Source organism: Vulpes vulpes, chromosome 12 (assembly GCF_048418805.1).
Source record: "Vulpes vulpes isolate BD-2025 chromosome 12, VulVul3, whole genome shotgun sequence".
Lineage (NCBI taxonomy): Eukaryota > Metazoa > Chordata > Mammalia > Carnivora > Canidae > Vulpes > Vulpes vulpes.
In genome coordinates, this window is record NC_132791.1 from 39,440,830 (window position 1) to 39,463,681 (window position 22,852).

Here is a 22,852-nt window from a genome sequence, read left to right on the forward strand (position 1 = left end):
AGCTAAGACTGGAGAGGTACACGGAGACACGTTCGTGAAGGGCTTGCAATGCTATCCTGTGAGAAGTTCAGATTTTATGCACCAAGTAATAATCTTCCACCCATACACTCTCCTCTTGGGGCATGCAGGCACAGAGATTTAGCTCTGTGTTACCACCAACATTGTAGTACTGTATCATATCAGCTTAGGTGAGGGAAGGGAGGTGTTTGATAAGATCCCAACTTAGACCTGGAGGTGGGTACTTGCAATGCCAACTCGGCTTACTTTTCCCTAGGTTGCAGGGATGGGAAAGCTGGCAACTTCGGGCTGCCTCCTTGACGCCTAGTGAAGCTTGTCCGACAGGAATAGGCAGCACCCTCGGTGGCCGGGGCAACTCGGGCTCTTGCTCCTCCGAGGGTCTGCAGTGGGCACGACCACGCACTGGAATCCAGTGCCCTGCAACACGGGAGGTGCGCGTGTCGGAATCACCCGGAGGACCGGTTAGAGGGCAGGTCCTGATTCGGCCGGCCTGGCGGGCGGACCCGTACCCAGCTCGCGCGGGCAGGAGCCGCTGCTGCGGGCGCGCTCTGAGGCAAGGCACGGGGGGGGGGGGGGGGCATCCGGGACGCCCTGGGGGAGCAGGGGCCTGCGAGCCTTACAGGGAGGCGCCTCCGCCCTCCCCAGGTGGGGGGCGGGGACGGAGAGGAGGGCGGCCGGGGCACAGCAGGGGCACGGCAGGGGCACGGCAGGGGCACGGCCGGGGCGCGCCCGGGAAGGTGCGGCGCGGAGGGCGGAGGCGCCGAGGGGCGTCAGGTGCGAGCGTCCTGGGGACGGCGGGGCCGCGCCGCACGCGGCTGGGCCCGGGCGCCTCTCCTCCTGCCTGCGGCGCGATCTCGGCTCTTTCGGCCCTCGGCGGCTCCCATCGCGGCCCCCGGGAGCGGAGAGGCGGCGGCGGCGGCGGCGGCGTGCGGGCGGGCGCACCCCCACCCCGCCGGCCCCGGCGCTCCGGCTCCCGGAAGCGGAAGGGGAGCGCGCCCGGCCCGGGCGACGGCGACGGCCGCGGCGCCGGAGGAGGAGGAGGAGGAGGAGGAGGAGGAGGAGGGGGAGGAGGGGGAAGAGCGGCTGGCGGCCGCGAGAGCAGCGGCGGCGAGAGGCGAGCCCGCCGGCGCCGGTGAGTGTGTGCAGGCGCGGGGCCGACGCCCCCCCCGCTCCGCCCCTCCCCTCCGCTCCGCTCCCCTCCCCTCCCCTCCCCTCCCCGCCGGGCCCCGCCGCCCTCACCTGGCCGCGCTCGCGCCGCGCGCCCTGCCCCTCCCCGCACCTGCCCCCGCCCGGGACCCGGCTCGCCCGCCTCGCCCCGGCGCTCTCGGAGCAGCTGCCCCCGGAGCCGCGCCCGCCAGCGCCCCCTCCTAGACCTGGGGGTGGGGATGGGTTCCTGCTCTAGTCCCAGCGATTTGGGGGCGGCTTTGGTTTATTTATTTATTCAGCCTTTTAATTTATTCAGTCCGTGCCCCGAGCTCCTCGCCCGTGAACCCGCGCAGGGCCGCCTCAGCCTTCCATTCATTTGCAGACCCTGGCGCGCGGCTGCAGAGGACCAGCAGGGGCACAAGTGGTTGGCTCCTCCGGTGACCTTCGGGCACCCCCACCCCCACCCCCACCCCCACCCAAGAGGGATTTTGAGAAAGTAGCTTCTGGAAGGCAGCAGTTTGCACTTGTTACCATTCACTATAATAAATAGGTCGCTGGATTTTAAGCGGAGAGTCCATTTAAAGTTGTGGTTTCTCGAGATATATTTGGGTCACATTTTAAAATCCCTTGTGAGTCAGAGGAGGATGTCTGTATCTCTAGGGCTGAGGGAACCTGACCGGTTATTACTCGAAGATATTGCAGTGTAGCAGTCCATAAAAGTACAAGAGGGGGAAAAAAAAATCAAGGTCATTATGGGTGGGTCATAAATCATAGTGTAAAGTTACAGCCTAAAAGACGGCTAAGGATAATTAAGCGCAAGTTAAAAAAGATGATGTGTCAAATGGGTCCTCAGCCTAGGATGCTAATGTGTATGCATCCTGAAAAAGAAAATTCACTACCTTCCTCGTGGTAAAAATAATAACAACGACAGTTATCATTTGATGACTGCTTGACTTGTGCCTCCTGTGGCTTTTGTGTAATGTCTTGTTAAATCCTTTCATTGCTTTAGATTTTACTTATTTTGCAGGTAAAACCCAGAGCCGTGCTTTATTTTGCTTTAGTTGCACAACCTCTTCATGGCAAAAAGACTTTTGAAGAAGAGGTGAGCTGAGAAATCAATTGGAAGGAAAGAACCAAATGAGATTTAATGCAGTGGAAAGAAAAACTAGATTCTAGCCCCGTTGCTGTCACAGTCTAGCTGTAGGGTCATGATAGGTCAGTGACCCATCCTGTATTCTCATCTATACCGCTAAGGAGTTAGGCTAAATTATTTAAGGCTTATTTTAGCTTTTATACTTAGCATATACAACATTTGTAATTAATTTAAAACCCTTTAACATGTTAAGGGCACATTTTAAACATATGCCTGAAGAAGTATTAGGAAAATTATATCAAAATATAAAAAATGTATATTTCCATATTTTTGGAAAATTGGTGTAGTACTATTATAGAGTTCCTCATTTTGGATGTAAAACAGTGGGATCATATTAGGTCCCTTCAAACACTGGTGATTTCCGCTACATGTAACATATTTTAGCAGTTGTAGTTGGAATGAATGGTATAGAGCATATTTTAAATAATATGGTAACCATGTCACACTGCCTATCTCTGGGGTGTTTTACTTAATAAGAGAAAGGTAGGTATTTTTAAATGCACACATGTAACCATCAGTTTAACAGGTAGATCCTAAAGAAGAAGTGACCAATGAATCATACAATTTTTACTTACTTGCCCATTGCCGGATCTTTTTTTTTTTTTTTAATTCACAGGGACTAATTCAGAGCCTGTGGAAAAATGCATAGATAAAATAATGCCATGTATTAGTGAAGAAACTAATTGAGAAGTCTAGTATTGTCGCCATGGAGTCTTTTTCTGGGATTGTAATTGAGTGTGAATGAATACAATCTTTTTTTAGCATAGAAGGCTACATACAGGTAATATCAGTATTAACAGGGATAACAGGGAAGGCAGAGGAAAAGCTATTTTTATTACCAGAGAGTTTTCCCCTAAGCTCAGTTTTACTTTTATATTAAGGCATGAAGGAATTTTATATTGCTTTAGTAAAACATTAGGGCTCAGATTCAGTTTTTCAAGTGCACTAAATATAAACAGCATTTTAACGTTAGTAGAATAATGAGTGCACTTATACCTCCTACGGAGTTGAAAATGTTTGAACTATTTTGTATCAGTGAAAAATACAGGTCAAAGATAAGAATAAATGGGGAAAAAATCCCTTTTTGTTGTTGTCAGCATAGTGATTTTTTTTGGTTAAGACTCATTGGTGAATTGAATAAATCTAGTTATTCACGATGTGGAATAACACTGCTCTCGTGGGTAGCTACCTCACCAAAAATATCTTAGGGTGATAGTAGTTTTTTACTTATTTCCCTCTTTTAATGTACCCTAGGGAAAAGATGTGACATGCTCAGTTTGTCTTCTGCCTTTCAGACCCCCTCTTGCCCATGCTTTATTTACCCGCAGCTAGATTTAACTTCATCTCGTGTAAGCGGCAGGCTGGGTATCTGCTATTTTCACCTACCTGTTGCCATTTCCCCAAAGGGCAGGTTAGGTAAAAATTAGTATTTTGCCACTCTCTGATTAATTTTATTTTAGTTCGCACTTTAACGTGTGCAGGTGTGACCTCAACCGGGCTTCTGATTTTCAGCCTTTTATCCATCATTATGGAATGCATAACTTGGCAGAATTTTCAACTTCAAGTAAGGAGTGATTATTTGTTTTAGTATTATTGTTCTTAAACTGTGCCTGCTTTGGTAAGGCCTGCTTTGAAGGATATCTGATTTAGTTTTGGTTTTGTTTTGTTTTGTTTTCAGTCTGTCTTGGTGCTGTGGGTACCAGAGGTAGGCAGCTAGTTTCCCTTCTCCTTGGAAGAACATGTGAGGTTCGTGTCTAGGAAACACCAGGGCCTCTTTATTTCTACTTTTACTTTATCTGAAGGTTTTTCCTTGTCCTGTGTTTGCAGCAAAGGTTATCTGTTGCCTTCTGTCCCTACCTTACACTTGAGTTCTTCGCTTGCCTTTCCTGACCCTTTCCCACATCTCTACCTTCCTAAGTGAAGAGTCCCATGTAGACTTTTTCTTTTTTTTTTTTTTAAGATTTTATTTATTTGAGAGAGAGCAGGCACAACCAGAGGGAAGGGGAGAAGGAGAGAGGCAGAGGGAGAACCAGGCTCCCGGCTGAGCAGGGAGCCCAGTGCAGGGCTGGATCCCAGGACCCCAGGATCATGACCTGAGCTGAAGGCAGACGCTTTACTGATGGAGCCATCTAGGCGCCCCTGTTTTTACATTCTGTTAGGGAATTCTGATGAAGTATGTCATTGTAGTGCAATATTTTTGACAGAGGTATTAATTTACATTTACTTTTCACTCATGAAGGTACACAGAGGAGCCAATGGCTTATGTTCAATTCTGCCTAGAAGGTAGTAATTTAAGGACTGTTCTAGAAGTGGGTTCTTGAAGCCATTGATACTGCAAGTATGTTTTGCTTTGACACTTTGCCCACCCACATTTTCACAGAGTCTTCTTGGAGAACTCAGCATTGAGTCAAAATTCTTCATTAGTTTCTGAAATCAGGTCCTGATTTGCTCTCATGGTTTTTTAGTCCTTAACTTACCAGCCCTTCTGCTTTTCCTTGAAAGATTTTGGTTTACAGGTTTTAGTTCAGCCACTCTATTTTAGATCAAATCTCTATTTTAAGTTTTCTGCTTGAAGAGACCCCATGCCAACACGTAGAAATAAAACTTCCCTGTATGCTCATAGTACCATACCAGCTGAAAGGCTGGGCTGTGGGAGGTTTCTCATCCCTGACTAGTGTCCTCAGGCTACTGTTGGAGGAGGTAGAGTTGGGGTATGGCTAAATTGTATCAGGACTTTAAAGATAGGGACCTGGAAACATTGTTTGATTCTGGAGTTTGTAGGACTAGAAGTAAAACTTACCTTCCTCTCTCTTCCTCTCCTATTCCCCAAGCCCCTTTAAAGTTACTATTTTGAGAGTTGCTTTTCATTTGTCAGGCAGTTTCTCATTTAAGCATAACAACAATTCCATGAGTTATTTTTATCACCATTTTACAGATGGCTAAACGGAAGCTTGAAAAGAAACGGCAGCTTGGAGGCTGTGCCATAATTTGAATGTGGCTCTCTTTTTCATATACCACAAGATTAATTTCCTACTCTTGAAATAAACTGAATACCTATGTGATATTTTAAAAATTAAACTACCTCCTTGATTAGAGACAGCTACAGCCTGATTTTTAAAAAATTAAAAATAATTATATATATATTTAAAGATTTTATTTTAGGGAGCGGGAGAGAGTCCACAAGTGCACGAGCAAGGGGAGAGACGGAGGGGAGAGAGAGAATCCTGGGGCAGACTCCCCACCTAGCAGAGTCTGACTCTGGTCCCGTCCCAGGACCCTGAGATCATGGTCTTAGCCAAAACCAAGAGTCAGCTGCCTAACCAACTGAGTGAGGCACCAGGCACCCCAGTAGCCTGATATTTTAGGTAGAATTATTTAACCTGGCCAGTTTTCAGGCTAGATAACATCAGAAGTTAAATATCTGTATAAATATGTTTAAAATTTTATAGTTGTAATTTCATTTTAAGCTACAACTATAAATTTAAATTTTATGTATTTCTATATTAACCATTTTGGAAACTGGGATTTTATTTTGGTTTGCCCCATGAATTGTTGATTGTATTTCTTCAGACATAACAATGTTAAAAATACTTAATGACTTTTTATAGTTAGGAAACTTTGGGATGTTCTTTGTTATCCTAAAATTACAAGGAATTTTAAGCCTAGCATTGTTTATATACTACATAGGTGAAATTTGATTCCTTGGTGTTGGTGATGCTGTTGAATGAGATGAAATGGTCATCCCATTGTAAATGCTATGGTGCAGTGAAGCTCTAATAACTGTCAATGTAAAGTAGGCGTTTTCCTTGATTCTAAGCCATTAAGTGACTTGGTTTGACTCATAGATGTTTGACTTGTGCTATTACCTAATAATACTGACAGGAAGAACTGTTTTGCTGAAACATAAGGAAGCCACCCTACGGTCATAGCCATAGCAGTATTATTGACTTTGGCCATGTTTCAGAACATTTTGTTGTACCACATTTAATTCTGCTTGTGATTTTTTTCTAGACGAAGATGAATTTGTTCATTTGCTCTTAGAGTAGCAGCCCCTCTACTTTGTCATTCCATATTTTGTCTCTAAAAAATCAAAAGTGCAGACAAAGAAACCACTCTAAATTAGCTTAGAAAGTAAGAGTAGAAACAAATTATATTTGACAATCTAAAAATCATGGCTATAGAAAAATTGACACTGGGAGAAAATAGAGTTAAAAAAGTCTATAAAGGGAATGGAAATGCAGTGCTAATGATTTTGATGAATTTCTCACATCCTCAGTTAGTAATAGTTTCCTTTTGTTCTGCTAAGCAGTACGCTTAGGAAACTCCTCTAACTTGTCCTTCATTTCCTGTCTTGGAGAGTGGTACCACCCTTCATGGAGTCCCTAAGCCAAAAACCTGGGAGCTGTCCTACCATCTGCCCTTTGCTTCCAGTTGATCACCAAGTAATACCAGTTTTACTCATTCAATTCTTAATTTGCCCTTTTCCAGCATGTCTCCTGCCCTGTGTTCTTTCTTCACCTCTGTCCCACTGCACTCCCCTTATAAGTCTTTGTTTTTGGTCTTCCCAGGTACCCTCATTTCTCACCAGGTTTAACCTGTAAGCCTAGCTTATTTTGTGTAATCAGTTTGGGAGCTTTATCCATTCACCCAAGTCCATTCTTCACAGTGTTGCTGTTCTTTCCAAAATGCGAACTTCCTCATGGCATTCTTCTGCCTAAAATCCTTTGATGGTTTCCCACTGTTTTCAGTGCAAAGTCCAAACTCATTTGCATGGTTTAACAGTGTTTTTTGCTCTTAGATCACTCTTGTGAGTCATGAAATCTCTTTAGTGGTCTGTGACCCAACATTATATATTTTTATTAAAGTGAACTAGGATAAAATAGGATAGCAGTGTCTGAGTACATCACATGTAGTAAGGGCAAATATTTCATTACATTTTTTCCATTATATATTTCATATAATGAATATAAAACATGTCATAAATTTCTGTGTATACTGGTGAGGTCGTAAAATATATTTCTTGGGGATGAGTGTGCTCAAAAGGTTAAACATGTTTTACTCCGTTCTACCATATGCAATGACTCTAGTCATTTCAGTCTGTTTAGGTTTTCTCTGCCTGCTTCTATACTTTTGCTGATTTCTCTTCCTTGTTCAGAAGAGCCTCCTTTCTTTGACTAGCTAACTTGCACTTTCCACTCTCTCCAGACATCTTTTACTCGCTGTAAGAAATACCTTTTGTACTACAACCTAGTATACACATAAATATTCCCATAACTGAAAAAAGTTCCCTGAACCAACATCCTTCCTAGATGAGGTGCATTCTTGCCCTCTTGCCCTCTATCTTACCTTGTCTTACATGGTATGGATCTTGTCTATTTATTAGTCTGTCTCCACTGAGGATGGGGCCCATCTCTTCTTTGTCTGTATCCTGTGCAAAGGCATAGTATATAGTCAATAGATGTTAATTCCATTAATAAGTACTGAATTGGTGTATGTATGTTATCTAGAGTGCTACAGTATGGTTGTTTAAGCTTGAACCGTAGAAACTAACTTTTATGGTTGATTCTCTTAATGTTTCATTATAGGAGGATAACTTTTTTCCTTAAAGCATTTTAAACTAAAACTTGCTTCTATTTTAAACTCTTTATGTTTATCAATTGTGATTGGATAGTTCCAGCCTCACATCTTGAGGGACATTACATTGCATTTTGTCTCATCAGTGATCTCAGAATCTGTTGTCATTTTGTGATTTGTGGTCAGGAAGTTTGATGAAGCCCAAATGTTGGACACACAATACTAATTTGATTTTATGGGAACTGGGTGGTTTCAAAAGAGAAAACTTTCCTGTATAATGGTAATCAAATGCAGATTTTGGGGGGATGGGTAGGATATGAAAACACAAAATCAGGTGGAGTTGAGCCATCTTATTTCTGAATTTAAAACTTTTGTAATTGACATTTTCATGAAATATTGAGTGACTTACAATTTTTATCTTTGTAAGAGATTATTTGTTTAAACAATTAATAGATTCTCATGGAGGACTCTCATTGAGGAGAGATCCAGTTGTTGGGATGAATGAATTCTTAAAAAAAGAATGAATCAAGATAAAACCTCTAAATGCAAGTACCAGAAAAATTACAGCACATCTTGGTGAATTTGCAAGTGGTAAGTCTACATTTAATTTTACATGGGGATATGTTTCTGTATTATGTGGCATAGTATCATCAAAGTCTTATTTTTAGATGCATGAAAAAATTGTTCACTTGTAGAAAAAGATAATTGTAGTTGCATTATGTTTATTTAAAATTTTTCATATTAAATTTTAGCTAGACATTTTCTTAAATAAGAAATTTCTTTTTCCATAGAGAAAAGTAATCTGTAAGTAATATGAATTTCAGAAACATCCTCCTGAAATACAAATCTGATATGGATTTACAGCTGATGCTTCTATACTGCATTTTAAAAGATATTAATTTTATTTTTATTCTTATTTTTAAAAAATATTTTAAAAGCATTTAATCTTAGGGTGATAAATATAGTGGCAAAGAGAGGCTTAAATTAAACATCTTGTGTAAAAGGTTGTAGTGTCTAATCAGAACCTCCTCAGCTACCTTTATTTTTCAGTTGGTTGAAAAGAATTTAGAAGTGCACATGTTTATTAATAAACTTAAAAGAACATATAATCTATACATAAAATGTGAAAGCTTTTCTTCTCACTCTCTTTCCTTCCTCAGCTCGGTAATAACCACTAGTGTTAACAGTTTGGTGGATGTGTTTTCTTTTATATTTTTTTTTCTGTACATATTGAGAAATTATTTATACGTATTTTTTTAACAAAGAAAGAATCATGTTATATAAACTTTTCTGTAATTTGTTTTCCCCTCCAATGTTGAATTATGAAAAATTTTAAGCAGAAGAGTTGAAAAAAATTTGTGGTGTAATATCTGAATACCTATCACCTCGATTCTGCAACTCATATTTTATTAAACTTCATCACATGCTTATCCATCTCTCTGTCTACCCGTCAATCCACTTTATTTTTTTTTTTGGATCCATTTCATACTTAATTGCAGACATCAGTACATTTCTGCCTTCCGCCCCCTCCCTGATATTTCAGCCTACATATCATTAACTAGAGTTCAATGTTGGTATATAGGGGTTTTTAAAGGGTAAATTTACATACCATGAAACGCACCATTCTTAAGTGTATGTTTGCGGACTTCTGACAGATTCACAACCTGTGTGCCTCAAATTCATACCGAGATGGAGATCTTCATGAGGGAACTGGAGTGTTCCCTTACGCCTTTTCCTAGTCTCTCCATTATTCCCCTCTCCTCTAGGAAACCACTGTTAAGCTTTTTTCTCATAACTTCTTTCTTTCATTCAACACTATGTGTGGGTAGCCATATGCAGGTCTAGATATACCTCCTTTTTTTCCTTTCTTGTTTTCTTTTAAAATTATAGTAGCTTGGAAATAGCTTGGCACTTTGGATGTCTTAGAATTTATTTGACCATTCCTTCCCTCTTCATGAACTTTGACGTGTGCCCAATTTTTGTGATTACAAAAAGCACCATGTGGAACACCTTGAATGGGTACATACCTCTACACTTATTGATGAGTACTTTGGTAGCTGTTACTAGAGATAAAACTGCTGGGTGAAAGAGTTTGATTTTTTAATAGATCCTACTAACTTGCCCTATAAAGATGATTGTATCAGTTTACATGCATACCAGTAATGGATGAGCATGTCCTTTCCTCCATGCTGTCTCATCATTGGATAATCATCTGTCTTTTAAAAATTTTGTGAATACAAAGGATAAAAAACACACCTAGTTATTTCATATTTTCCTAATCAATAATGATTAGCCATTATTTATTTTTCCTTTGTGAATTGCTTCTCTGTGTATTTACTTTGTATGCCTCTTACCTTTCATGTATTGTAATGTTTTTTGAAAGGGATACTTTGTCTTTTAATTTTGCTTGCAGTAAGTTTTAGGTTTCAGAAATTTTAATATTTATGTAGTCTTGTTGGAGACGACTTCCTCATTTCAAGATTGTAAAACTACTTGCTATTTTCTTCTACTAGTTTTACTTTGTATTTGAAATTTAGAAGAGAAAAATCACTGAACTGAGGTGGCAGGAAAAATTTCATCTGGAGAGTGAGATTTAAATTGACCTTGAAGTATGAATTGAATTTAAATAGAGTAAGCAAAATTGTAGGGACATTTCAGATAGGAGGGATGAGAGAAGGAATACTTTTTTAATATTTATGAAACACTCATAAGGCTGATGTGGAGAATCACATAAAACTGTGAGTTTAAAGAGAACATTTGGCTAGATTTCTTGTAAATCATTTTGGCTAATTTCTATCCTTTCCTAAATTTTGCCTTTTGATGTTATTGTTTTCTGTCCTTTAATAGTTTTCCATCCCTTTCTTTTCATAGTGATTCTAGTATTCTTCCTGAGGAAAATACGTAGTAAGATTTAGTGGCCTAAAAAGGCAAGAAAGGAAAGCTAGTTTCCTCCTAGAATAGTTTGGACACTGTAAATATTTATGTAGTCCAGTTTATTAGAGTTGAATTATAATATCTTAAAAAAAAAACAGTTTGTGCTGTAGTAATTTACATCATTAATGAACTTAGTCACAGCACTCAAGTAGAGTCACCAGATAGCAATCTTAAAAAATGTTGAAGTACCAGTATGTCCACTAGTTACATCAAAGTTTGAGTTATGAACTCACCTTTTAATGTATAAATTAGCATGTTAGAATCTCCAGCTAATGAAAGTATTTTACAAATGCCAATCCTTTAAACCCAACAGCAGCACTGTGTTCAATTTGATTGTTGCTCAGGATGTGTAATAGTTTCTGTTCGGCCATAAGCCACGCCTAGTAGATATTAACTGAGTGGAGTGATTCTGCAACTCTACCAGTTATGTGTTTCTGGTTGTAATCTGATTTGGAGCTCTTGGAAGACTACTGTTTGCTTCTCCGCAATCTAGCTGTAAAGCTTATGTGGCATTAATTTTCACTAATCAGGTATTTAAAAAAGAATTTAACATCTTATTTATTCTTTGTTCTATTTTTCTGTTCTTTACTTACTTCTCCTTGGGGATGCTTGTTCTTTTAGGGCTTGCTGTCTACATATGCTTACATGCAGGAAAATCAGACACATTTGACTCTACCTTTCAGTATCTAGTATTTTCAGTTGTGAGGAATCTTATAAGAAATTTGTTATTCTCTGGTGGAGGAGAATACAAATAGAGCTCAAAAAAATTAATGAGTAATTTTCTAATTCTGCTACTTATTTTGCTGGCTTGTAGGCTTCTCTGTTTCTAATACTAATAAATTTAGAAATAAATAGTGAAATTATTCTCTGTAATTATTGGAATTCATAGTCTGTTTTTTTCAGTCCTGACTGGAACTGAAACATTACAAGAAAGAAGGTACATGAAGTTAATAATATTGAACATGTTGAGAGACAGAGCCTTCTGTCATTTCTTTTGGCACTTGATGGTTGGCAAGGCTGTAAAAATAAACATTCTTTTTAATGTTTCTCATTTTAGCTATGTAGACAGCTTATCATTTGTATTTGAGCTCCTTTAGTTTTTAAAACAATGATACCCAGTAAATTAAATAGCACACTTTATCCTCTGTGACTTTCCTCACTTTAATGATACTGATAGGTCTTTTAATTTTCTAATTAAAAGGTGATGAAGTTCAACTTTTACTTTTTTAAAGGCTTAGGCACTATTTCTATTTTAAAATTCATACATAAGTACTAATTTAGACCATATCTGATTTAAACAGTTGGGTGGTGTTGCATTTGGTTTCTTGTCTTTTTTTCCTGCTGCTCCAGTATTTGCATGTTCTAAGGATGATAGGATCAGGGTATTACTTTAAAATTAGCTAATCCGAAATCATTTTTCTTTGTTCTGGAATCTTTGTAGCTTTAAAGAACATTGGCAAGGCCCCTAAGGGGTGAGATCCTGAGGCTCTCCAACTGATGATAGTGAGGGATAGAAGATGAAAATCTGGGAGTCCTTCTTGCCTCATTCCTCTGTAACCCCTAATATCCAGTCAGTTAGTAAAACATACTGGTTTTATTGTAACTATTTCCTCAGTTGATCTCTTCTCCAAACCTAATTTTGGCTTTTGTCTTTCCTTAGCCTAACTGATCTTTAATTTTACCCTTGACACCAGAGTTTCAATAATTTATTAAAGTATAAATCTCATCATGTTCCTTTTTTAGTAGCTTTCCAATGCCTAAGAATGAAGTCTTAGCATTCTAACATGGCATCTTTGTGTCTTTCATGTTGTAGCCCCTTCTCACCCTTCATGCTCCACTGTACACTTTATGACTTATCATGGCAATTTGTAATACCTCCTACAATTTTTGCCCTTGTATGCTTCCTGATGTTCCTTCTGTTTGCAGTGTTGTTGCCATTTTTCTTTGCTTGGGTAACTTTTACTCATCTTTTAAAGCTGAACTCAGATTTCACCATCTATAGGGAGTCCTGCCCAAATTTAGCTAGTCCCCATCCTCCATGCCTCTGGGGCCATCTTGTCCACATATCTGGACCTTAACATGTTTTATTAAACCCAGTTTATGACTCTTCCACACTAGACTGTTAGTTACTTTAAAAAAAGACCACATCTCATTCCTCATTGTATCTATAATAACTGGTATGTTGTGGTGGCTCCATGAATAAATTTGTTGAACTGAGGTCAACTCATTGCCTTAACATTGAAGTCTTAGGGAAGCTTTTGGATCGGTGGTCTTTAGATATCAGTCAGCTCTATCAGAGACACGTGGGGAACATTTTAAAACATTTTATTGGTTTTTGAGCTTTACTCCATAAAGAATTATAATTCAGTAGATCTGGAATAGGACCCAAGAATAAGGTATTTTTAAAAAGCTCCTCAGTTGATTCTGATTTGCCTACAGATTTGAGAAACATTGTCCTACTTTATTATTGTATTATTCCATTGTATTTAATGGGAAAAGTGCCCCCTTGACCTTACAGAGTAATTTCTATCTACTAAGGTAGGCATGTATTTTAAATCACTCTTTGGTACCATGAAAATAGAACTATCCGGGAGATTGATTTTGTTAACACTCATATGAAAAAGTCCCATTTAAACAGGGGTCTTCTTGAATTGATAGTAATAAGATTAGTAGGGCTTAGTTCTGTGAATTTAAATATTTTTTGGCAGTTTTGTGTTTACTTTCTGGTTATCATAACTTTTCAAAATGACTTTTTAAGGCATTGTATTGTGGTTTAAAATTAAATTGCACAAATCTTAAGTGTACAGAACAGTGAACTTTTACATATGGGTATACCCAGGTCAAGATACAGAACAATTCTAGCCTCTCAACGTTTTCCTTATGTCCTTTTGTAGTTAGTAACACCCCTCCCACCACAAGAGGGACTTGTATGAGCAAGTATTTTGACTTGTATGACCATCAGTTAGTCTAATGATTAAAACTGCTAAACAATTTTGCACATATCTTCTAATATGTGTCTCCTTTCTCTTGGGTTTACACGTGGAATTGCTGGGTTAAGGACAGACTTGTGTTTAGCTTCAGAAGGTATTGCCAATTTATCCTCTATGATAGCAATTCATAGTGAAGATTGGAAGTAAATTAGTTGAAGCTCATGATGAAATTTGACTATCCTGAAACTTCTTTTTGTATTCCAATGTGTTTCCTTTTGTCAAAAACATACAAAGAAAATTCAGTGTCATTTTATAGTTGCCAGTAACATAGTTTTGTCTTAGTCAGGTACTTTTTTCTACATAAGTAATTTTTTCCTCTGTTACCTCTCCTTAGGATCGTCATTCCTTGTGGGTTGGCAGGCAGTTGTGGGACTGCAAAAATGGGTCTCCGGATTCACTTTGTTGTTGATCCACATGGTTGGTGCTGCATGGGTTTGATTGTCTTTGTCTGGTTATACAATATTGTTTTAATTCCCAAAATTGTCCTCTTTCCTCACTATGAAGAAGGACATATTCCAGGCATATTAATAATAAGTAAGTTTCTGATCTTTATTTCTTTATATAATTAGTTTTCTCATTGTGAATATTTTTGGCGTATAGTATCACTGTGATAACCTTTCTTTTAATATTATTAGTGCTGTTAATATTAAGTTACTTACTAAATTGTGGAAGCTTTGAAAAAGACTGGCTTTTATATACTTTGCAGGGTTGGATATGTGTGGGATCTCCATATCTAACTCTGCAAAAGATTTAAAGGTTGTTTCGTTTAAAATGAAACTGACACAATAGTGCTATTTTGTGTGTGTCTGTGTGTATTTTAAGTGTTTCTATTATGTACTTATTTCAAATGTGGAAGGAGTTTTAAGGATGAAGATGGTCCACATTACTGAGAAATGAGAATTTCATGATACAAAAATTATGGATTATGATGTGGATTATGGTGACACTGAACTCTTGGATAATTATTTTCTGCTATAGTTCATTTGGTGATGGCTTGCTTATGATTAAAAGAATAAGATTGAAATGAAATATTTTACATGTACATGGCATTTACAGTTTCCTTGTGTATTATGTCATTTTGGCCTCACAAGTGCTGTAGGAAATATAATCTCTGTTATACAAGTGGTAAAACTGACCAGTACCATGCAGTCCACTCTGGTGCTAGCATTCAAACTAAGTTTCCTATTACGGGTGCACTGCCTTCCTCCCTCTTCCCACCAAATGCCAATTTTTTTTTTAATTAAAATGTAGAATTATAAGGAATGAATCTATTTTTCCTTACTGTTATTTTTCTAACTATTCTTTTAAAAACTCAAAATTTCTAGATTCTTTATTTTCACATTACATCAATATCTTAAGATCTATTGAAAGGAGCAATTGGATGTAACTAACTCAAAATAATTTTGAAGATAGCCTGTTAGAGGTGATGAAAATGTATAATTGTAGGATGGGTTTTAAAATGCTGCTTTGATTCTGTCAAATATAGTACTTTTAGTAATTAAAAGTGTGCTTATTCATTTATGCCATTATTGACAAGGAATCTCTGTTAATAAAAAATCTGATTTATAGCAAATTTGTCAGTTATGCAAAATAATATTTAACAATATGTATGAGACAGTCTATTGGCTGTATTATTTGATGAATGAAATGAATTAGTACTTAATTATTTTATTTAGTCATTTAATTTTTCCATTTTATTTTTTGAAAATTATTAATCCTGATGGCATTATTTAAAACATGCTTTTAAACTTTCAATATACTTTTTGATAAAATATTTTGAAGAATAAATGACTAATTTTATTTACTTAACTTTCTTATTTATTTCAAAGTATTCTATGGCATTGCCATATTTTGTCTGGTTGCATTAGTGAGGGCCTCATTTACTGATCCAGGAAGACTCCCTGAGAACCCTAAGATTCCACATGGAGGTATGGCACTCTTCAGATTGATCACTTTTGTTCTGCTGGCATTATTACCTTTGTGAATGTATTTTATAGCCTTTAGCATGTATTCATTATAAAGTCCTCTAACACCATTCTCAAGTCTTTTCTCAAAAAATGTTTCCTTTCTAGACTTCTTTATTTAAAATTGCAAATCCCAGCTGACCCTGGTATCCCCCAATCCCTGCCTCCTTGTAGTTTACCTGTTTATTTGGTTTTCTCTTCTCCCACCCTAGACCTACATAATAGCCTCTGTGAGGTGTAGAGTTTTTGTTTTGTTTTCTTCATTTGTTCTGTCTCTATCCTTAGTGCCTATCTCTGTCACAAGTAAATGCTTGTTGAATGATATATAATTACCTGATATGTTTTTATTTAAAAGGATTCTTTTTGATGGTATCCTTCTCTTTGTGATATTATAAATTGAATATTGCTTAGAGTAAATATTTGTAGTATAATGACACAATTGCCTACATTTTTCCAAGTTTTAACAATTCAGTGAAAAAATTTGAAGGCTTTTTATTCTAGTGTTTGTTGAAGGTAATTTGGGGCCCCCTTATTGCATAATAACCATTTGAACCACAGAAATGTGGTTCAATACATTGAAAATGTATTGCTTGTTTATTATTATATGCCAGGTATAGTAAACGTCAGGTACTCTCTTTCCTCAGTTGCACTTTTTGATCATTTGCTATATAAGCTTTGAGAACTCCTTGTGTTTTCTTCTAATGAGAAATTTCTGTGACTTTGTTGGATATTAGAGAACCAGAATATTCCCTATAGTACTTCAGTACTTTCCAGCCTTGCCGACATTAGAAGCACCAAGGGAGCTTTTAAAAATGTCAGTGTCCTGATCACAATCCTGTATTAATTAAATCCTAATGTATGGAGGTTGGAGCCAGATATCAGCACTCTTCAAAGATCCCAGGTGATTCCAGTGTGTAAAAAGTTGGGGAACCCATTAATTCCCTCTGAAATTAGATTAGTGGCAAGTCACTTAAAGAGCCTCCCTTAAGTTGCTGAGAGCCATTGTTTCGGGACATACTTGGCCTTGCAAGTTTAATGATTAAATGGGAATGATATGACACTGATGGTTATATGACTAGCAATTTCTGAGAACTGTGTCAAATATTTTGCTTCTATTTACTTAGAGAAGCAGTATCACTGTCAGTTTTCGTGTGTGCGCACATGCACACGTTTTGGGGTAGGGAGAGTGGCAATCTGCAATTTGTACCAAATCTCTTTCTTCAAGTAGCCTAAATCAAGGGCTCTCTAACATGTTAATAAAGATATTGCCTCCTTCGACTCTGAAACCCAGTGTTTCCAGGAAATTAGAGAAGCAAGCCTTTCCTAACTCAGGACCCATTTCTGACGAAATCTTTAGTTTGCAGCAGTCAGAAACTCAAATGCCTGCGTGTATCAGATGCTACAAATCAGTAAGAGAGGCCAACGAAGAACAATGTCATACTGAAAGTTTCCCATCTAAAGGCAGCAGCTACAGTGAAATTGTCATGTAGGCCCAGTGTTCTTAGATCTTACAATTTTTAAAGAGAAAACAGAGAACTGCAGTTTTTAAGAGGAATTTTATGATTTTTTAAAAAATTAGCTAGTTAAACATTTAAAAAACATTGGTTTTAATGAATGCCAAATGAATTATGTCCTCAGGACTAATTGAATTGACATGAAAGTGCTGTGTTGGGATCCCTGGGTGGCGCAGCGGTTTGGCGCCTGCCTTTGGCCCAGGGCACAATCCTGGAGACCCGGGATCGAATCCCACATCGGGCTCCCGGTACATGGAGCCTGCTTCTCCCTCTGCCTGTGTCTTTGCCTCTCTCTCTCTCTCTCTCTCTCTCTGTGACTATCATAAATAAAAAAAAAAAAAATAAAAAAAAAAAAAAGAAAGCGCTGTGTTACCTTTAGCTAATGATGGGAGGGCTCCATGGCACGTTGCTGTTGTTTGGATGTCTGCATTCTTTCTGAACTCAGTTGACATTTGGCCAGTTATTCTTCACTGAGTCCCGAAGAGTTACCTTTTGTCCAAATGAAAAAAAAAATACTTCATTTATTGTTTTTTAGTGTTTCCACAGTATTTTACTATCTCCTGTCATTTGATCCTCATGGTAATTGCATGAGGTAGGTAGACTGAATAACCCAGTGTAGATTGTTCTGTATAGGTCACACAGCAGGTTGTCATAGAGTGCTGTGACACCCAAATACTTGTCTCCATCCTTTTTTTTTTTTAACCACGATCTATATAGAGATGAATAATTTTAGCCCTTTATTCACCTTTGCTTTGATTCTGGGGAAAACTGAAGTTATCATGTGTCTCATGGTGTAGGTTTCCTGATTATTTTGCAAATATGGTTTTAACATTGTAAAAAATACAAAATTTTGACTGTGAAAAAAATCGCATGACTTGAGTTGGGGCTATAAAAACTGATATTTTTTTTTAAATTTTTTTAAATTTTTATTTATTTATGATAGTCACACAGAGAGAGAGAGAGAGAGGCAGAGACACAGGCAGAGGGAGAAGCAGGCTCCATGCACCGGGAGCCCGACGTGGGATTCGATCCCGGGTCTCCAGGATCGCGCCCTGGGCCAAAGGCAGGCGCCAAACCGCTGCGCCACCCAGGGATCCCAAAACTGATATTTATTCATCAATGTTTTAAAGTTGAGCAGTTTTCATATAATTGAATTCTTTAGAAAAGTAAACTTAAGCCCTAATATTTTTGATTTTAACCATTTAAAAAGAAAGATTTTATTTATTTGAGATTGTGCTAGTGAAAAAGAGAGAGAGAGAAAGAAAGATGGAGAGAGAGCATGAGTGCAGGGAGAGGCTGAGAAGAGGGAGAAGTGGGCTCTCCATTAAGGAAGAAACCCAACAGGGGGCTCGATCCCAGCACCCTGGGATCACAACCTGAGCCGAAGGCAGACACTTAACTGAGTGACCCACCCAGGTGCCCCAGTTTTAACCATGTTTTAATTGAATTAACTCTGAAATATTTTACATGACTTTCTGTTTCTTTTTTTTTTTTTTTAATAGAATGACTCACCAAATATATGAGGTCATTTGAATATAAGAGAATGTTTCATTGTCCCACACAAAGATCCCCAGAATTTGATTTTTATAAACTTTTGGGCATGTAGGTAAAATAGTCAAATTAAATAATTAAACATGTATTTATATGATTCAAATTCATCCCATGCATGCTTGAAATATAGAAATATTACTTTGTCATTTCCAAGTATTATAAAATGATTTCATTCAGTCTCTAACTTTAAAGAAAAAACAGCTTTATTGAGTATAATTCACATGCCATATGATTCACCCATTTTAGTGGCTTTTGGTATGTCCACAGAGTTGTGCAACCATTACCACAATCAATTTCATTTATTTATATTTTAAAGGAAGCTCTATATCCAATGTGGAGCTTGAATTCATAACCCAGAGATCAAGAGTCGTGTGCTCTATTGACTGGGCCAGCCAGGCAGGTGCACCACCACAGTCAATTTTAGAACATTTTCATCATCAAGTTCTTAACTTACATGTTTGACTTAACTGTTTTTGTCATCATTAGAGGCATTTTGAGTAGAGCAAAATTCAAAAATCTTGAATTTCAAGACTTTTACGTATCTGTTACTGAACAAAATCTTCCACATTTTAAAAAATGTAGCACCTTTAAAATTTGTGTGATAATGTCCCTTGAAATTTTACCCCAAAATAGCACACATGTAGGGACACATATGCTATTAATGCTCAAAGTCATGTTTTCACTTGTAGTTTTGCTTCCCTCCCCATTTCTTTAATTTTTAATGTTTTTTAAAATTTTTATTTATTTATGATAGTCACAGAGAGAGAAAGAGAGAGAGGCAGAGACACAGGCAGAGGGAGAAGCAGGCTCCATGCACCGGGAGCCCGATGTGGGATTCGATCCCGGGTCTCCAGGATCGTGCCCTGGGCCAAAAGGCAGGTGCCAAACCGCTGCGCCACCCAGGGATCCCTAATTTTTAATTTTTATTTATTTATTTGACTGAGTGTGTGAGTGCACAAGCAGGGGGAGTGGCAAAGGGAGAGGGAGGAGCAGACTCCCAGCTGAGCAGGGAGCCCAATGTGGGACTCGATCCCAGGACTCCAGGATCATGATGTGAGCTGAAGTCAGATGCTTAACTGACTGAGCCACCCAAGTCCCCTCCCTCTCCATTACTTATATTGCTTTTTAAAGGAGATCTGTTAAAGACTTACTGCCATTTATTTTCTACATTGTCAAGTGATTCTGTCAGGAAACCTCTGTAAAGAGCCAAACGTTGTATTGATTTTCATAGTTTCAAATTATATTTTCCTCCCTAAAACATTATTTTGTGTTTTTTAAATACAGTAATTGAGAAGGCCTAATATGCAAGTTTTTTAAAAGTCTGAAATAGAATGTGATTACTTTCTTTCTGAGGGATAAGTAAAACAAAACCAAATCTTGCTTTGTATTTATTTATGCATTTACAGCATTAAGAGGATCCATGCTACACAATGTGATACTATTTACTTAGGTCACTTAGGTTTACCGAGTCATTTGTGGAGTTTGTCTTCTTTTATTTGCTTTATGTTTTGATTTTTCTTTTCTTTAAAAAAATCACTTTTCAATTGTTCTTTTCTTTAAAATTTTTCTTTCCTTTAAAAAAAGCCAGTTGTCAATTTTTCTATAGCTATCATAAATTAGCAATTGATTTCTCTCTCCCATAGGCCTTTTTTTTAAATTTAAAATCTTTATTTTAAAAATAAATAAATAAATAAATAAATAAATAAATAAATAAATAAATAAAAATCTTTATTTTCATCAGTTACAGATGACATTTTGCCTTCTGATTTTTTCCCTATAGGCTTTTATTTCATATTAGATGGCTAGTACAGAAGTCTTCAGACGTCAGAGTATGTCAGTCACCAGGGCACATTTGAAATGAATAAACCCCAAAGAAGAAAAAGGAGAAGAGCAAGAAATGGTTTATAGATATGTAGGGTACATTAAGATGGATGGATCTTTTTTCTTGCTATACAAGGCAAAAACATAGATGCTACTTTAAATTTCTAGATATTTAAAATGGTGATTTTTTTTCTCCTCTAAACACATAGGGGTGTGTGTGTGTGTGTGTGTGTACACGTGTGTGAGAAAATGTGAGTTTTCAAAGCCATTTTAGATACTTTATAGTATCCTAAATTTAGCCAGTGGAATGGCTCAAGCTCTTTCTTTAAACAAATTTATGATCTAGACCATAGATTGGCAAACTCTTCTTTACTGTATGAGTCCAGATAGTAAATATTTTCAGCTTTATAGACCATACAATCTCTGTCACAGCCCCTCAGCTCTGCCATTGTAGCCCCAAAGCAGCCAGAAATAAAATGTAAATGAATGAGTATTCATTTGAACTGTGTTCAAATAAAAGTTTATGTATGGCTGGAATTTGAATTTCAAGACTTTTACATATCACACATTCTTCTTATTGTCAATCATTGAAAATTGTAAAAATTATTCTTAGCTCATGAAAACAGGTGGTGGCCTGGATTTATTTGCCTGTGGATTGTAGTTTCCCACCCCGTGGTATAGACTACACAGTTCTAGGCTTTCTTGCACTATAGCCAAATGCTGGCTTGTTTCTGAGGAGATAACATTTTTAAGTATGAAATAAAGATTTTTACTCTTTAGACTGTTGTATGCTGAAATGACTAATAATGAATACACCATATTTATATTTTTAGACACTGGTTTAAAACCTAATGGTTTTATATTGTCTTTTAATGAAAATTGGCTTATCAGGGGGAGTCTACTTCCTGACTATATTTCTTGCAATATATAATTCAAAGTTTTAACATTGGGATGGTTGAGAGCATCTCTAAGTGGGGAAAGAGTAATCTGCTTGTGACATTGTATTGTGCTACATATGAAATGAGTTTTCATTTCACTTACAGTTAAACAATATTAGTTTAGCTGTCTAAATTAAATAATGTTGCTCTTTCATGTAAGTTTTTATTAAAATAAGAACTGTGAATAAGAAATAAAACAGGATCTTAACTCTAGAAAACAAACTGAGGTTGCTGGAGGGAAGGAGGGTGGGGAGGATATGTTGAAATGGGTGATGGGTATAAAGAAGGGCACTTGATGTAATGAGCACTGGGTGTTATATGCAACTCATTAATCACTAAATCCTACCTCTGAAACTAATAATATAGTATATGTTAACTAAATTGAATATCAATAATTAAAAAATGAAATTTTAAATGCAAATGATAATTTCTCAGCTTATTCAGTATGGGATCATTGAATTTGATATTATTATTATTATTATTATTATTGACATCTTCTATAGTAGAGTTTTTTTCCTAATACTTCACTATATAAAATTCCAGTATATTGATTTTACTCTTGGCCATTAAACTAAAATAATGGAATTAAAATAGGGTATCTTTTTAGAAAATGGAATACTATCTACCATTATCTTCTTTTACTTATATTTAAAATCTGTCATTTTTTAAATTCAAACTTCTCATACTTTAGCAAGCATTTAGTGACCGCCTATTGTGTGCTAGGTTCATAGTTTGCATATACTAATATTTACTCAATATGGTAGCTAGGCTTTATTACTATTACTATTACTATGCCCATGCTTTTAACAAGATTAGAGTGTAGTTTAAATATAAGTGATGGAGGGTTTAAGAATTTTGTAAAAGTAAAATTCCATTTCAACAAATATTAAAGAGATACATTCTGAATAATAAAGCAGTTGTCTTGGTAGATGACTTTCATATAGTTCTTAAAGATCTGATTAGAAAAAATTATAATGAAAATAAATGACTTTCTGTAAACTTAATGTTTTTGGCACAAAACTTAAATGTGTGATCTTTAATTACAAGGTAGAGAAAATTGCTACTCGGTGGTAAGAAAGAGTTTTGTAAAGAACTTCCTTATTTTCATTAAATAATAATTCTCTCATAATCTTCTTCTGAAATCATTCTAATACCTCTGAAACCCTTTTCTAACCCTTTCCCATAAACACTCCCAAATGAATTCACTGTTATTAAAAATATAAAACGGTTATGGGGTGGGAATGCTCTC

General features: G+C 37.4%; 1 protein-coding gene across 8 annotated transcripts in view; it reads left to right on the top strand.

Moving 5' to 3' along the window:
- The first annotated feature begins 257 nt into the window (after nucleotides 1-257).
- The window catches only part of ZDHHC21 (zDHHC palmitoyltransferase 21), a 63,925-nt gene continuing 41,330 nt past the window's right edge, over nucleotides 258-22,852 (top strand). For 2 of the 8 annotated variants that reach the window (XM_072728250.1, XM_072728248.1), the window contains exons 1-4: nucleotides 1,056-1,150; nucleotides 8,345-8,482; nucleotides 14,150-14,349; nucleotides 15,645-15,743. In XM_072728250.1, coding sequence (XP_072584351.1) covers nucleotides 14,196-14,349; nucleotides 15,645-15,743 — 253 coding nt within the window. In that variant the 5' untranslated portion in view covers nucleotides 1,056-1,150; nucleotides 8,345-8,482; nucleotides 14,150-14,195. Of the gene's footprint in view, nucleotides 572-1,055; nucleotides 1,151-1,374; nucleotides 2,267-8,344; nucleotides 8,483-14,149; nucleotides 14,350-15,644; nucleotides 15,744-22,852 lie in introns of those variants that run through there. The other 6 variants (XM_072728255.1, XM_072728251.1, XM_072728253.1 and 3 more) reach the window with 6 other exon arrangements.